At 39.9% G+C, this 17,533-nt stretch overlaps 1 protein-coding gene across 7 annotated transcripts in view; it reads right to left on the bottom strand.

Annotated features, from left to right (window-relative positions):
* LOC127003205 (myelin expression factor 2-like) overlaps nt 1-17,533 on the bottom strand; it is a 76,532-nt gene that overhangs the window by 41,685 nt on the left and 17,314 nt on the right. For all 7 annotated transcript variants that reach the window (XR_007757001.1, XR_007757000.1, XR_007756999.1 and 4 more), the window contains exons 3-5: nt 15,505-15,605; nt 6,148-6,302; nt 5,003-5,059 (exon numbers count right to left, since the gene is read on the bottom strand). Coding sequence is in view for 4 of the 7 variants with exons in the window: in XM_050869577.1 (XP_050725534.1) it covers nt 5,003-5,059; nt 6,148-6,302; nt 15,505-15,605 (313 nt within the window). In the remaining 3 variants the exon portion in view is untranslated. The remainder of the gene's footprint in view (nt 1-5,002; nt 5,060-6,147; nt 6,303-15,504; nt 15,606-17,533) is intronic.

Below are 17,533 nucleotides of genomic sequence, written 5' to 3'. Positions count from 1 at the left end.
GCGTTTAGCTAAGGGAGAGGTTCTCAAACTGGGTGCCGCAGCACCCTGGGATGCCACAGACACTGCCTAGGGGTACCACAAGATTGTCATGAATTTAGAATCGTGCTTTTTTTTCTTCTCTTATGTTAGTCTGCATTTATAACTCTTAACCCTTTCCATCCGTGACACAGACGTATGCGTCACAGTATGGAAAGGCTCAAGAGGAAATGGAAGAGGAGTACTGTATGTTAATTTTGGTTTGAATATGGATAATAATTTTAATTCATTAATTAAAGTAATTCAAACAGGTACAATAGTGTATAAGAAGTTAATTCAGGTGAGAAAGGGGTGGTGGGGGGTGAAAAAGGGGTGCCACAAAAGGGTTTATATAAGTTCAGGGTGCCATCACTGAAAAAAGATTGAGAACCAATGAGTCCTTACTTTCAAGCCAGAGTTGACAATAATATACCAGGTCCTTTGTTATACTGTTCATACTTCCAAAATAATAAATTACGTAATGAGGGTTCTTATCTTATAACATGATAAAAATAGCTTTATTATGCCCAACTATACAAATCATGTTATATGAACATGTCTTAACCCTTAGATTATGGCGATCGTATATATAAGTGCGCTACCACACGCCCCACCCGTACAGGGATCATATATATAATCATTACACTCTACGCTCCCTACGTTTCAAATATACCGCCAGTTCTTGACTCAGAAGAATGATGGAGGCATCTGGCATCCGTGCACACTCTCATCTGTCTCCAGCCTGCAGCCTACCGAAGGCCACAGATCACTTTCCACTTTTGTTCGGAATACATCTGTCATGTCTCGTGACACGTCAAGCAGTTCCTCTGCTCCGGGCGGAAGTAGAGTGCAGGCGAATCAAAGTGACAGTGACTCTGATGACTGCTATGGTAGTGACATTGACAGAGGAGGGAGGGGCAAGTAGGTAGAGAGAGAGAGAGCGAGAAAGAGAATTTGAGAGAGTGAGGTGCTTCCACATGACACGTCACGGCCACGAGAAAATGTGCAATATTTTCGGCCGTCAAAACTTTTTTTATTATTATTAGGAGAGGTTTTATCACACCACCATATACTAGATGAATATACAATTATTGCAAAGAAGAAAGACACCATTTCCACCTCTTTTAAATGTCTAAATTTTCCCCGTGCACAGCATCCAGAGAAATATATTGCCACCTGTACTCTAAGGGTTAAAGGGTACCTTGCATTACTATGGTAGTCAATGTCAAATTCTCTTTCCGGACTGGTGCTAAAAAGTCACCCTCTGCCTCTTGAAGTTAAGAGGAAATTAAAATTCTGGTGGTAATAGACATCAAAATGCCCTACTGCAATACTGCATATTGAAAGATTAAATGAGTATAATAAGTAGATTAGCATTTAACATTTGACAGTTGAGTTATGGTGAACTAGACTCACGAGAGGTGATGTGATGATGATGGAGGTATAGGCAGTGATGAGTATATAAACAAAGAGGCAGTAGTAATGGTATATGTGGTGGTGATGGTGGTTCAAGAAGTGGTGAGGGTGGCAGAAGAAGTGACAATGATAGAAGCAAAGGTGGAGGTGGTGGTAGTAGAGCCACTCTTAATAATATTCAATTCTATTACTCTTCATATTAATTTCTGGACATTCTAATAAACTGCACCCCAATTCAGTAACTTTTGTAGGGAAAACCTGTCCTTCATAAGCATGCAAAAATAACCAAAACAATAAACACACAAACTAAGCTTTACATTACTGTATTTGCCAGCATTGAGGATGCACTTTTTTTCTGAAAATAAAACAAAAACTTAACATGTGTCTTGGACACTGAACGTTGCATTACCTGTAGGTGTAACAGGCTTATGGGAAGTGTAAAAATGAGATAAGATGGTGTTGTAGTTTCAAGGCTATTATAAGAGTCAAGCAGACCCTACTCGCCCTGGCAGGATCATTTGATGAGGAGGAAACTTCAGGCAGCTATTGTTATTGTTTAGGTGTGGGTCTTGGTCTTGGTCTTGGAATTGCCAACTCCAGTGTGATTTGTTTCAACACCCTTCAGTTCAGCTGGTGTTTGTTCATTTTTGGATCAGTGTTCAGTTGTTTGTTCATTTTTAACACTAAATTGTTTAGAGAGAGAGAGAGAGAGAGAGAGAGAGAGAGAGAGAGAGAGAGAGAGAGAGAGAGAGAGAGAGAGAGAGAGAGAGAGATAATTACATAGAATTACATAGAAAATCAGACCACACAGACCCCATGGTCCAGACTAGGTGGTCTGTCCTTAAACCAAAGTGATTTTACATTAATCAGATGGCTCCAAAACGTTGCTTTTCTACTCTAGTTAATCCTCTCGCGCACGATGACGTGTTTTGCATCATCAAAGGTAAAAGGTCCTGGCGCACGATAACGCGATACGCGTCATAAAAGTTAAAAAATTTATTAAAAATTAAGTTTTCGGTGGCAGTGCATCAAATTTGGAGTGTCATTTATTGGGATAAGTTTCTTAATGGTAACATATGGCAACCTTTCTAAGGAGCGTAAATGAGGAGCGTGGAGTGATTTTTAGTTGTTAGCCTACTCTGACGGGAGAAGAAAAAATACAGTTTTCTTGGTGTAACTCAGGAACTAATAGGCGTATGAAGATTTTTAGGATACAGGTAACTCTCGATTTACGCGAGTTTGGTTTACGCGTTTTTTAAATAACGCGGGGTCCAAAATCCAAATAAATGTTTGATTTAGGCGTTTTTTTTCACTTCTACGCGATATTTTATGGAGTGGCCACCAGATGTCTCACGCAACTGGACTCACACGGCCACACAGCTGAGCTCAGTTCTTCCTGCGCGCCACTTGAACAACAATACAGTACCTACGCTGCCACGCTACTCAACAATAGGGGTGGGCAGGTACCGGTACCAGTAGCGGTACTAACGGTACCAGCAATACAGTACGGTATTGGTACCAGACTGCTCGGTACCGGTACCAATACTAGCCAGCCCCTCATGGTGTCCCTCATTTCTTCCTCACACGAGAGAGGCTGAGAATGAGTGCCCGAGTGGATATCTCGGTTCTGGTGACACGCGGCATGCAACTGTTTGTTGTGTGGGTGTGGTTGTGTGGTTTGTAAACAGTGCAAATGGCGGCCGGGCTGGGATTGCGTGAAATAACTCCGCGTACAAGACTCATGATGTACAGTTTCTGATATCATATTCACCCCATTATTCTCACTAATATTAATAATTAATAATGAACACATGGACATTTTTTCCCAATATGATTTTTTATGTAGCTTGTACTGCTCCTTAGTCATACAATCTTAAGCCATCTGTGACATCAAGATCAAGATCATACAAATGGCGCCCGACGGAAAAACGGGATAACAGCAAGGCATGGACGATCTTCCACCGATTTAGTCTTTGTATAGTAGTTATTAGATCGCCCTGTATTCTATGGTAACATATTATAGGACAGCTACGGACTATGAAGGATTATAAACAATAATAAAGGTAAGTTTGCCGTTGTTATTGGATAAGACGAAAAACAGACCCTTAAAAACATCCCGAAGAAGAAAAAAATCATAAAAAATTTGTACATTCAGCGTATAACGCACAGGGCTAAACTTTCAGGCATTTTTTATGTGAAAAAATGCGCGCTATACGCCGAAAATTACGGTATTTATTTTTCGACAGAAACCTACCTCTTGTTTGATTTACATTGTTTTTGAATTACGCGACCTCTTCAAGAACGCAACACTCGCGTAAATCGAGAGTTACCTGTACCATAAGAATCCTCACTAAATTCCGCTTCGAAACATATATTCGGCTAAAAAAGTTGGCCCACAAAAATTTGAGATAGCAAGTGGGGAAGAGTTGGTACTTAGGATTTATTGTCTACAATACTCTATAGGGAGACTTGAAACGAGTTTCTATTGCTTATATATATTTACAAGTCTTTATGAAGCCATTGATATCAAATTTATTGGGGTACGATATATCTGTGATGGTAAAATACGTACTGGAATATAGAGTTTCGCGGCAGCAAAAAAAGGCTGGTCGGGTCTAAGAGATGCATGGTGAGTGGAAGAGAAACTTACTGGAAACTTACTGTGCACGAGAGGGTTAATATTAAGTTGAAGGAAGTGACGGGGAGAGAGAGAGAGAGAGAGAGAGAGAGAGAGAGAGAGAGAGAGAGAGAGAGAGAGAGAGAGAGAGAGAGAGAGAGAGAGAGAGAGAGAGAGAGAGAGAGAGAGAGAGAGAGAGAGAGAGAGAGAGAGAGAGAGAGAGAGAGAGAGAGAGAGAGAGAGAGAGAGAGAGAGAGAGAGAGAGAGAGAGAGAGAGAGAGAGAGAGAGAGAGAGAGAGAGAGAGAGAGAGAGAGAGAGAGAGAGAGAGAGAGAGAGAGAGAGAGAGAGAGAGAGAGAGAGAGAGAGAGAGAGAGAGAGAGAGAGAGAGAGAGAGAGAGAGAGAGAGAGAGAGAGAGAGAGAGAGAGAGAGAGAGAGAGAGAGAGAGAGAGAGAGAGAGAGAGAGAGAGGAGAGAGAGAGAGAGAGAGAGAGAGAGAGAGAGAGAGAGAGAGAGAGAGAGACCTCCCAGCCTCACAACCGGTAAACATATACAGACCCCTGATTTTTCCCCCAGACTTGACCAGGTATATTTTCAGCGATTGCCAGACATCAAATTTGATCCAGGAAATCCAATATCCAGGAAATCAAGGGTTGAGCGTATTACAATATGGTGCTGGTCCAGTAGTATATGGTAGACATGTACAAGTCATGAAACAACCAACAAAACATCTTAGTAAAACTGGTCAAGGTCATATATTTTTTCAAAATATAGCACTGGAAAATGAGGTGCATCTCCAACTCCATTGTGTCTTCAAAACCGGCAAATACGGTAATTTGTTTCTCTAACTAACTAACAAGAACTATTGATCTAAACACCAAAAGCATCCTGAGCCTATTCACTTGGCACTGATTTTGTTAAATATCCACAAGACTCCAATACTGCCTCTCTCTTACCATTCTATTCCCCATGCGGGCCTGTGACAAGTAGGCCAGCGGGAGATCATCTGCTTTCTGGAGTGGGAAGAGATGGGGAGACATTAAACATGTGCAGGGTGCAGACTAGTAACTAATGGCACTTGATTAGCAGCATGGCAACCCCACCATCCTCCACCCCTGAGCATTGCAACAGTGTGTGCTCATACCATTGGTGACAATGACTGACTGGCTGTGATTGTGAGCCTTCATTATACTACTACTAATCTAAATATTACGTCCAGTGATTATCTGCCTCTACATCTGATGAAACACATATGGCTGTAATATGTGAATGGTAAGCAGAAAAAAAGTAAAAGTGAATGAGTGGTAAAATGATAATTAAGCAATCAGGAAGGTAAAATTATAATGAAAACTGATCAAACGATAAACAAATGAACATCATGACAGACATGTGCTGATATTTCTACATGGTAAAAATAATAAAGGAAACTATCTGAAACAAAATAAAATTTTACAAAAAATAAATTTGATGCACTTTGCAAGATTCAAAAGCTAAAAAGGTCAACTATTCTACATTAAATATAATGAAGGCACTTCAAGTAATGACAATTGATGGATTTTGCCATTCATACACTATACTCCATTAGAATATGGAATGTGAAACAATTACTAAAGCAGTTCAGAAGCTGAGAAATAATTTTACTTCACTATTATATTTTCCAACATAGATTTATTGGAATTCCTAGCACCTCTATTATATTTTTCCATATAGACTTTGTTAAATGTTACTCCATTTGTAGCTACAAGTTCACCATCTATGATACAAGGTAAATTTTCAAGGCTAATCCTCAGAAAATAGCAGCATCTTATATACTAGAAAACATAGTGCCTGGCATCCCTTATGGATAAAATATTTTGAGCTTTTGACTAAAGTTATCACATTCCTTGTATACACCCTTGGCTATGCCTCAGCTTACCACACTAATTATACCATACAGTAATCATATCATACACGCCCCATCTACCCCAACAACTCAGCTCACTCTCCCATTCACCCTCTTCCTTGCTCTATCTTACCAAGACATTCCACCAACACTCCCAGTCTACCCTCACTAACTTTATTCCCTCCACTTTTCCCCTTCTTCCTGCCCCAGACCACTCACCTCCTTGACGACCAGCTTGCGTCCCTTCAGCTCAAACCTGTGCATGACCTTGACTGCCTTGGCCACCAAATCCGCATTCTCAAATTCGATGACTGCACAGCCCCTTGGTCGGTTGTTCTCATCATTGAACATCTCCACGTATGCCACCTCACCGACTGTACCCAGGAAGGGGAGAGAGGAAATCTGTTATGATCTTGTCTGGCATGTCCCAAAATGCATTTATCTATGTCATCCTCTCGTAAACTGGTCTTGTGCCACCTCTGACTGAGCAAGGAAAAAACATCTTGGTTTGGTTACGTTAAGGACAGTGGATGCCTGAAAGAAAAAGAGCTGGCTGGTGAATTTACACATGAATTCAATATGTTCAAGTAAGAAGACCCGAAAGTTTCATCCATTTTGATCCAACAGTTTTTGCGCAAAAATTCATGTGCAAAAAAAAAAAAATCTTTTGAAATGAACATTTACTGAAAAATATTGAAATTACTTTTCGCACTATGAGATTCTGACTGCGACCTTTTACGTACTGTATTAAATGCTAAAGTTCCAAAGTTTCATTTTTTGTTTATTTTTTAGCATTATTGTCTGGAAAAAAAGGTTAGTTTTTATTTTTCACCTAGTTTTTAACAAAAGAAAAAAACATATGCAAAATAAAAACATTTTCCCATATGCTGAACATTGGAAATTTTCTCATACCATTCCTTCCTCTACCCGGAGATATCTTCCAATTTTTTTATTACTTGAACAGTGACGTCAATATTACTGCCAAAATATGGACCAGTATGGACACGGAGATGCCATTACACGTTATGAGCTGTTATGTTTTATCGATATATATTGTGTTCAATTGGAATGGCACTTGGTCCCCTTCTGCAAGTCCCTAATACTAAAATACAGAAGAACCTTGTTTATCCGGCATTCAAAACATCGGCATATATCTGGGGCCCCAATTTACTTTTTTCTTTTTCTTTTTTTTCATGCTGTCTGTAGGTCTCTCCTGTCAGGTATAGTGGTAAGGCACAGTTCATACAAAAAGTTCACATGCAATGGATCAGTAAATTTACTGACTACTGAGCTATCAGCGAGTTGAGCAGACTCAGTGCAGGTTGATACAAGTCTAACACACGTACCTTCACACACTGCGTAACCTCACCCTGTAAAATCCTTTGATTAGACACAAAAAACGACAACTGGCGGAACAGGAGCGAACCCCGACGCGTAACATCATGTATGTTCGCGCGGGTGTTACACAGTGTTGTTACAAGGTCCAGTCTACACTGGTGTTTTTGTTACACGACGGAGTTACGTTACAATGTTCTGTTCACATGTGTGATGCCGGCTGCATATTTCCGAGCTGTACTCACCGTATGTGCAAAACGACTGTAGGATTATTATTACTATGTAAAATTCCCATGTAAAACCTTTAAACACCATTTTCTCAAAATGTGAATTTCAGTGACATACTATTATTTGATTGGAAATTTCTCATCACCACTTATGTTATTTCTTATTCTTTTAACATTTTTCATTTAGTGGGACATAAAGGAAGATTTTAATTTTATAAAATGCAAATTTTTGTTGATCATGTTTAAAATAGATGCTACTGAAAATAAAGTTTCTTAAAAAAATGTGATATTTTTACTTATTTATTCATACTTTCAAAACTATACCAATTACAGTGAAAAAAAATATGATTAAAAGTTTTCATATACACCATACTTTCATAAAATGCCAAGTAAAATGTTCTGCAAATATTTATAAAATAGAAATTAAAATTTAAAAAAGTTTTTTTTTAATCTTTGTAAAAAAAATAATAAACAGATATCAATAAAACTTAAGGCACACTACTGGAACAGAAGTTTCTACTGGCAATAATAAAAAAGTTTTTTTTCTGAATCGAGGAAATTCCATTAATCCATTATCCAATTTTAGTGTATTTCAATCTTACTGCATTCACAATCCCACTTCTTAAATAATCATCTGTATATGCACATAAGTGATAAAGAGAAAACTCAGACTATATAGTAATTATTTCTGCAATAATAGTATAATCTTGAAAACCCCCATAACACTAGCTATAAGATATAATGAGGCCCTGCGAGCGAAAACGTACAAGGCGCCACCCAGCCAAAAGTGCGATTTCGTGGTATAACACTATTTTGACCCTTCCTTTATGAGTGAGGAATGTCGGTTTGTACAAAACTGCACTGGAAATAGGGCTGGGAGTCCTTCAAAGTAACCCTACAATAATCACCTATGCAGTTGAGTGAGATAAGAAAGCAGTCGCGAGCGAAAATGTACAGTGCGCCAATAGCATCACTGCAAACGTTCAAGCTTTTCCGTCTAGCACCTAGTGCAAACTCTTAGCGTTTATTGCTTATTAGTAATCTTTACGTTTTTTTAACTTCCCTCATGTTCCAGATTATTATGAATATCATTAACTGTATATGATATGTTTAAAAGTTAATGTAATTCCTGATTAATGAATAAACCTAAACAGTAATGATTTTCCTGCTACATAGCACTACCAGCTTTCTCATTGGCAATACTAACAATAACAAAGCGACGCGGTTCTTCAGCTGCTTCTTCCCGCTCACGTGGTTACTCCCGTGTTCTGCATTATTAAAGATTATTCCCAGGCACACTATCGTTGACAACTATGGTCTGGAATAAGGATAACGGCTTACGGATTTTTGTTACCAACACCAGTACCACAACATTGACTCCAACTTCACAATATGAATCTTAATATTTTGGTTTAAAATACTAGTAATCTTTTTACATCAGCATGCTTTCCAACAAAAACACTTTATTGTGCAAATTTGATGTTTTTAGCATACACATTACCCAAGTTATAAGCGATTACTACTCAATAAAAGTTGTAGTCAAATATTGCACATCATGGATGTTTTTGAAAAACCTACTTTTTCGGGCCAATATATATATTTTTTTACATAACTGAGTACATGGTAATATTCTACATACCTTAACCTTCCTTTCGGTCTTTGACTGAAGTGTCTACAGTACCCTCTCGAGTTTCGCGCTATCCGAGTTTCGCAATCCTCGAGTTTAGCACTTAGTCCAAAATTCTTAACATCACGACTTTCGCGCATTACTGCCACAAGTTTCGCGCTGCTTTGACATGTACAGGTCACGTCTACCTACCGTCAGCATCATGTGTGTTGCCTTAAAAGGCGGTGTCCAACCATTGGGGTTATGGGCAACCGCGGTTGCCCGTATACCCAACTGGGGAAAACGGTTGTGAGTACGAGCGTGGGTACCTCACGGCTGTATGTAAACAAACAGATGACGGCAGTGGCTGAGGAGTGAGGAGCAGTGGAAGATGGCCCACCAAGAGACTCGTAAAATGGACTGGCAGAGCTACTTTTTTAACTATTTGATTAACAAGATAAGAGAACACCCCGTGCTGTGAAAACACAGTCTAAAAATCTTTTTATCAAGTCTATGAAAATTGTAGATCTCCCGGTGTTGTTTTCCTTTTCTTCTTCTTCTTCTTTTGACCTGTAATGCATGGCAACGACGGTGAAAAGTAATAGTGAAAAATAGCAAAAGGGCATAGAAAAGCAAACTCAGGGAAAGAAAAGGACAGAAAAACACCTAAGTTCAGGGTGAAGTGTATAAGTGCTCACTGTTAAATAACTAAGGACCGCTTTCACAGTCTTTTGTTTGTTTTGATTGTTACCAATGGCGGCAATCGCTGCTTAGTATTTCACGTGAAACTGGCCGATGGGGTGGCGGCAACGGCAGACGAAGCGAGAGATGTTGAGAGTATTTAGTAAGTGCGGGGCTAGGCTAACCCCGCAGCTGCCACTACCCGATTGGCCAGTTTCACATAGAAATATTATAGCGGCACTGCTGCCATTGGTAACGATCAAAACTAACAAAATGACTGTGAAAGCGGCCCTAAGTGCATGTTGTGAAGCATAAAAGTGTGGAGAAGGAGGACCTAAGAAGCAATACAAAGCATTACAGGTCAAAAGAAGAAGAAGGTCCACTACACTGGCCGGTGTTGCGAGAAATATCTCCCTGATGAAATTAGTCATTCTGTTGTCCACCACGCATGTGCGCTGTGGGAATACACAGCATTAAAAGTATTAATTTGCCTGGTTTTGTTCTAGTCTGTCCGCTTGTGATCTTTGTGAGTGGTGAGGGAAATATGGAAACAGTAAACAAGTTGAACCTCTCTGTGAGCTATTTTGCGGCGGCGGCAGCGGTGTATGTTCAATAGGCATTGAAAAGTCAATCATGATATTAGTGATTTCATGATTTTCAACAGAAAGAGTTAGCAGATTATTTCATAACACACAGAAAACTACCAGAAAAATATAGGTTTGTCCAACTGTCCCACGGGTGACCGTGAGCGACCGCCCTTACTTTAGCAGACGACACCACGTGGATCACAAGCATGTATTCAGAACTGCCAGCCAATTGTGAGGCAGCCGCCTTCAACTGCGGCTTAAAAACGAAATGTTCTAACTTCCCATTTTCTGCCTATTAACAAGGTATGTATTTTGAGGTAACAAGGGAGTAAAGTCGAAAAAATTGTGATAACAAGGGAGTAGGGTCGGAAAAAGTAATTATTTTCCACAGGTCGGAACCAATATGCGCTTTTAAATGGATTTCAATACCTCAAGTTTCGCGATCCTCGAGTTTAGCACCATACCTTCGGAACGAAGCAAGCGCGAAACTCGAGAGGGTACTGTATCTTAAAAAACAACAAAGTTGTGATAATTTAAACATTGCAAAACTTTAAACGCAATTTCCCGTTTTTTAAAAATGGCGCTTTGTACGTTTTCACTCGCAGGGACTCATATGTAGTAGTGGAATCTCAATTCTCAAACTTAACACGTTCCTAAAAGCTGTATGGAAACCAATATGCTTAAAAAGTGAAATTGTTTTCCATTAAGAATTAATGTGAAATGGATTATTCTTTCCCCACTACACAGAGTATAAGTAATATTACAAATGAAAGCACTGTTTAAGCCAAGAACATCACTCTTGGTATAGATCTTCGTTTGCAGTAGGCAGGATAACTGCACTGGCGAAAGCGCAGGCGTACGGCTTTCTCTTCCCACCAATGTCAAGGGATAGATAATAGTTGTCTCTCACCCAAGTGAGTTGTGTTCATTAGGCTCCATTTATTACCGATTATATTTGGGGCTTAAGTGTAACACATGGCTTGTATTTATGTACTAATGATCATTTTTATTATCCATTTCATAAATTTATTACCTGATTTTTATAAAGAAGCATTCATTAGTAAATAATTAGAATTGTATGATACATTCAACCCCTTCCCAGCAGAAAGGAGGAATGGCGTACCACAAAATAAAAAATTGTCCATATACAGTGGAACCTTAGGTCACGATGTGAAAAATACCCATTTTTGGCGGCGCCTCCCCTCAACTCTATTATATAGGGTGCAGTGAATACCATATGTCATGATTTCATTATTCAAGGAATCGCCCGTGGAAAATACCGCGGACGCCCCCGCCATTTTGATTGAGAGAGCGGGAACTAAGTCCCAGGACAGGTGGGAAAACTAGAAGACAGGAGCAGTGCGCTATTTCAAATCATATTCGTTATTGCTGCCAAAGCTGAATAATTATGAGTGGGATGCATGACCCACTATTACATAGTGCATGGTGTTAGGTTACTAATAAATAATAAACCATAGCCGAAGGGCGTTTAGCGTAAATGTTATGCAGAAAGAGAGATGTCAGTGTGGTGAGAGCTGGCATCTTGACCGCGGCCGGGGCGCTGAGGATTCTGGTCGGCGGGCCGCACCCGCATCATGCTCTCAGACTCCAACGCGACAGGACCTCCCTCACCAACCTCCCGCGCCACGTGTTTTCATCGTGGTGGTCTTTCCAGCCTTGTAGTATCCACAAGTCAGTGTGACTGTGTACTGCAAGAGAGGGAAGCCCTCGAGGTAAGGTACGAGAGGCGGGCTGTTGCTGGAAGGTACGAGAAGAGGACTGAAGGTGGACCAGACATGAAACGGACATCATGGTAGATCAGGTGGCTTGTGCTTCGCCCACCTACAGTTAAGTACACTATTTGCACAGGATGTTTTAAGATAGAAAGCTAGGTTGCTGTGTGCCTGGAATTAATTAATTATTCCTTAATTTCCAGCGAGTTTTCTTTGTTGCTGTAAATAAACTTAAGAGCAGGTTCATCTGGTCTTTGCTTAACCTATGGTAGTGTGTGGTCAAAATAAGTGACTAGAAGGGGGGTATGAGTCTGAGAACTCAATTTTCAGATATTTTATTTTATATTTTTTATTACGGAGAATTTTACGAGGTCTCAAGAAGTCCAGACCTTTCAAGAACCCCACACCGTATTTGACAACTTATAAGACGCATGGAGTTATAAGACTCGCCCCCAAATTTAAATATAAAATATAATAAACGGACTTGAACTACGAGTGTCAGCTGAAGATTTTTTGCCTGACATTTGTAGCCCTCCCCACTATCAGGCTATTTTTAAAACTTTCACATGTATTCAGATCATTATTAAATCCCAGCACTTTACATTTAACCCTCTCACACACCGTAAGGTTCCAATAAGTTTCTGTTCCACTCACCATGCATTTCTCAGGCACGACCGGCCTTTTTTTGCCGCCACGATACTCCACATTCCAGGACATATTTTACCCTCACAAATATATCGTACCCCAATAAATTTGGTATCAATGGCTTCATAAAGACTTGTACTAGAACATGCGCAAATAAAAATAGAGGAAAATAAACAATACAAATTCGTTTTAAGTCTCCATATAGAATATTGTAGACAATAAATCCTAAGTACCAACTCTTGCCCACTAGCTGGCTCAAAATTTTGCGGGCTAACTTTTTTAGCCGAATATATGTTTCGAAGCAGAATTTAGTGAGGATTCTTATTGTATCCTCAAAATCCTCATACGCCTATTAGTTCCCAAGTTACACCAAGAAAACTATTTTTTTCGAAATAATCTACAGAGTTGATGCTCCATCTCATTTTCTTTTCTCTTCATCTACGCTCCTTAGAAAGGTTGCCATATGTTACCATTAAGAAACTTATCCCAACAAATGACGCTCCCAAATTTGACACACTTTCACCGAAAACTTAATTTTTAATCAATTTTTTAAACTTTTATGACGCGTTTCGCGTCATCGAGCGCTAGGACCTTTTACCCTTGATGATGCGAAAAGCATCATCGTGCACGAGAGGGTTAACCCGCAAACTGCTGTACGCCTTCTGGGCGGCTGAGCGGTAAGCTGCTGTAAGCCTTCTGGAAGCGGGCTTTTCAAACAGGCGCCAAAAAGTTTCCTTGACTTCAGATACTGCCAGAAAAACATTTTTGTGATAGAAAAATCTAAGAAATATGCAGGATACAACACATTTCGAGCTACAGATATGTGTATTGTAATATTTATGGCACGTTTATGTAACTTAGATATCATTTATTGAAGGTCAATCTCTCGCTGATATAGCCGCACTAGGCGACGCACTCAGAATCTCAGTCCCGCAGCTTACGGGTTAATACCCTTAATATTTGCTGGGACTTACCAGGATTTGTCCTTATAGACTCGAGGGTATTGCTTTAATCCCTTCACTACAGCCGGGCCAAAACAGTGCCCAGCCCCATATCCGGGCTGGCTGCACACGCCAAATTTCAAACGTCGTTACTGAATATAACAAGTTTTAAGCCATATACTCAACATAATCATCATGTATTATATATAAAAATATGCAAAATTAAACGGTGCACATAAAGACAAGTCTTCTCTGATATTCTACGTCTTAAATTCCACTGCCATGTTGCCTCTCTATCTTCTATCGATATTTCTACACTGACTGCTCTTCTGAACTTGCTAACTGCATGCCTCCATCCCTCCCACGGCCTTGCCACACACGACTTTCTACTCAAGCTCATCCCTTTACTGTCCAAATCCCTTACGCATGAGTTAACCAGCATTTTCACTCTTTCATCCCTCACCCTGGTAAACTCTGGAACAATCTTTCTTCATCTGTATTTCCTCCTGCCTTCGACTTAAACTCTTTCAAGAGGAGGGTATCAGGACACCTCTCCTCCGGTCCTCCTGAAATTGACCTATCTTTCGGCCACTCCTTTTAACTTTTTGTAGGAGCAGTAAGTAGCAGGGTTTTTTTCTTTCCTTTTCTTTTCTTTTTCTTTTTTGCCCTTGAACTACTGCTGCTTCTGCTGTAAGAAAAAAAAAAAATAAAGAAAAAAAATAAAATAAAAAAACTGATTGATAATTTTGAGATGTATGCATAAATATACAGAGAAATTTGCATTATGCATAGATGATGTGTGTCTGCTGAATTGTATTTCCTCATATTAGTTGTGATAAAGAACTAGATTTCTGGAGGCAAGTGAAGGATAGGGAAGGGAGGGACACAGATGTAAGATCATGGAAAATACCCCACTGATTCGCCGGCAACACACACAGATTTCAAGGAATACAAGGCTGAAAGGCCGGCTTCCTGGAAGTGGGTCTTTTGTGTGTGCGTGTGTGTGTGTGCATGTATATTTCCCTAGTTGGATTTACCTAGTTGCAGTTTTACAGGGCCTGGGCTTACGCTCGTGTGGTCCCGTCTCCGTATCTGCATTTAGCCAACTTTTCTTTAAAACTTTGCACACTCCTCACCAATACTACATCCCCACTTAGTCTGTTCCAAACCTCTATATTTCTTTGCAGGAAGCTATATTTCTTTATGTCTCTCAAGCATCTTCCCTTCCTCAATTTTTTACTATGTCCTCTTGAGTTCCTGGTGGGAATTCCTTCTTTTAGTAGTAACTCCTCGTTATCTACTTCTTCCATTTTGCTCAATAATTTATAGATTTGTATTAGGTCTCCCATTTCTCTTTTTTGCTCTAGTGTTAGTACGTCCACTTCCTTTAGTTTTTCCTCATATGTTAGATGCACCTATTCAAGCAGTACAGGTTACATAAAAAAAAATATAAATTTCAGGAAACGGTACATTGTCAATGTTCTTTAACCGTACGTATTTCTAAGCATTTTGAGAACTTTTATTTTTATTTTAAATTGTTGTCTTAAAGTTTGGGGTGCGCGTTATACGCCGTGAAATGCGGTAATCAAACAGATAGTGTCAAAAGGAATAATGAAGCATTCGCATTTTCTTTCTCAACTCTCCAGGTGGCCGATTATTTATGTACTTGAATGCAGTACATACTGTATTTACATGCAAATGTAAGGTCCCCTGGTTCAGCAAAAATTCTATTATATAGCTCCTCCATCACAGTAAAACAACTAATAAGAGATTCTTAAAAAATGAGTTCTTAGTACTAATACAGACATTCCATAAACTCACCTTCCTTCCGAAACAAGTCCTTCAGGTCCTGCCATTTGTACTCATAGGGAATGTTAGACACATAAATGCGGGTGTCCTCCGAGCCCCTTCGGCCACCACCCCTGCAAGACAATGCCCCAGTGACAACACTGACCCAAAACATGCACCTTAGCTGATCCCTTCACTTGTCTCTCAGGCAGTACGAATACTTCACAATCAGAAATGTCATTGAAGGTTTATCATCATGTTTGATTTTCCTATTGTTTGTAGGTTATTCACATGATCATTCATTTATCTTAATGGAACATAAAACAAGTAGAATTATCAGCCATCATAATAATGAATGAGATTATTCTAGCATTATAAAATAATTTTCTTTGTTTATTGGTGCTTTAAATATATACTTCACTCACAAATCATAAGATATAAGCGATATGAATAGCATGATGTACAAAAACCCTAAAAACTTGGAGCAATAAATAGCGGTCAACAACTATACCATTAGTGCCAGCAAAAATAGCAATGCGAATAATGAGAGTACGAGTGTTAAGTTGTTCCTTATCATTTGCCAGTGATACGTAACAGACCCCAGGGAATGTTACATTTCCACACATACGTATATCTGCTGCCACCCTTGAAAACACTCCTGGACTGCCCTCTTCCTAACAGAACTAATAAAAACATCTGTGTATCTTTAAAAACATATTACTGTAATTGGCACAAAAGTTATAAAAATGGATATAACAAGTTCAGTAAATGTACATTACATACTTTACATGGGAGGCAGGCAAGTGGATGGTGGAACGCATTGATTGACCCAGCGATAGCCCAAGAAGACCCGTAAACACCCAAATTTATCGTTCACGGGTCTACCCACAAATATTCAAATCCACGAGTTAAAATTGCAAATTTTAAGGGGTGTAATGACAAGCGAATTAGCCCAGAGATATGGCATTAATGACAGGAAAGGACAAGAGGATAATGATATAGTGTGACCAAGAGTGCAGAATATGGGAGTCATATGATACGGCAGCCACTATAAATAAAATTCGCCTGTGCCACTAACAGGCTGGGGTTGTAGAGGAAACCCCCCCGAGAAAGCCTACCGCAGCTAGTGCTACAGGCAGCACCTAAAATATAATGATAATAACAAAAAAAAAAAAAAAATGAAGTAAGAAATGGGAGTAAAACCAGTCACACCAGTCACTGATAGCATGTTAGATGCCCAACCTTGACAAAACTGCCCCAAATTAGCCAATTCCACCCTTCACACCATAGGATGGCATGGCATATTTTCCCTGGACAAATCATAATTGAGCAGCAGATGGTTTTGAGGGCTTAAAAGTCTTCACACCTATAGTCAGTGTCACGTAACCTGGCACTGAAAATCTTTTAGAGGACTTGTGGACTTGGCATCATTGCTTCGGTGGTGATCTCACAACACTCATTGGTCCATTGTCAACTTGCTCCAATGCATTCCAACTCAAGCCCTTATCAATTTTTAAGGTACCAGATTATACTAATGAATGGGGAGCGTACGCCCAGGGACGCATCGCTTCACTCACTTGCCGCCTCCACCCCTGACAGTCCCCCTGAGCAAGCCCCCATGCAGCTATCCTATCCATCCCAAACCCCTCCCAGCAGTCAATCAACTTGCCCAAGCCATGAGTTACATGGGCATCCCCTTAGGCTACTCTACTCATAACTGTCTTGTACAGAATCAACCCTATGAGCAGGATCAACCTCAAGGAAGCATGCCACATGCCCATATAGTCAGGAGTTGGTGTTCATGGACTAAGCTAGTAACAGGCCTTGATTCAGTTTCATCAAGTGGTTACTGGTTTGACACGAAGTCATGCAAGCAATACCCCATGATCCTGCAAAGGAATTTTGTATCAAAGGCATCAAAACACCTCTCCAAGTCACTATTCCATGTCCATGTCTCACAGCCATACAGCAAGACAGGGAGCAGACACACCTGAAAGATTTGAATCTTAGTCTGCATGTACAGATTTTGGCGACGTCATATAGACATGTTGAGGGAATCCAT

This window comes from Eriocheir sinensis, chromosome 25 (assembly GCF_024679095.1).
Source record: "Eriocheir sinensis breed Jianghai 21 chromosome 25, ASM2467909v1, whole genome shotgun sequence".
Classification (NCBI taxonomy): domain Eukaryota; kingdom Metazoa; phylum Arthropoda; class Malacostraca; order Decapoda; family Varunidae; genus Eriocheir; species Eriocheir sinensis.
The sequence above is the reverse complement of the archived record's forward strand: the minus strand, read 5'-3'. Positions and strand labels throughout refer to the sequence as shown.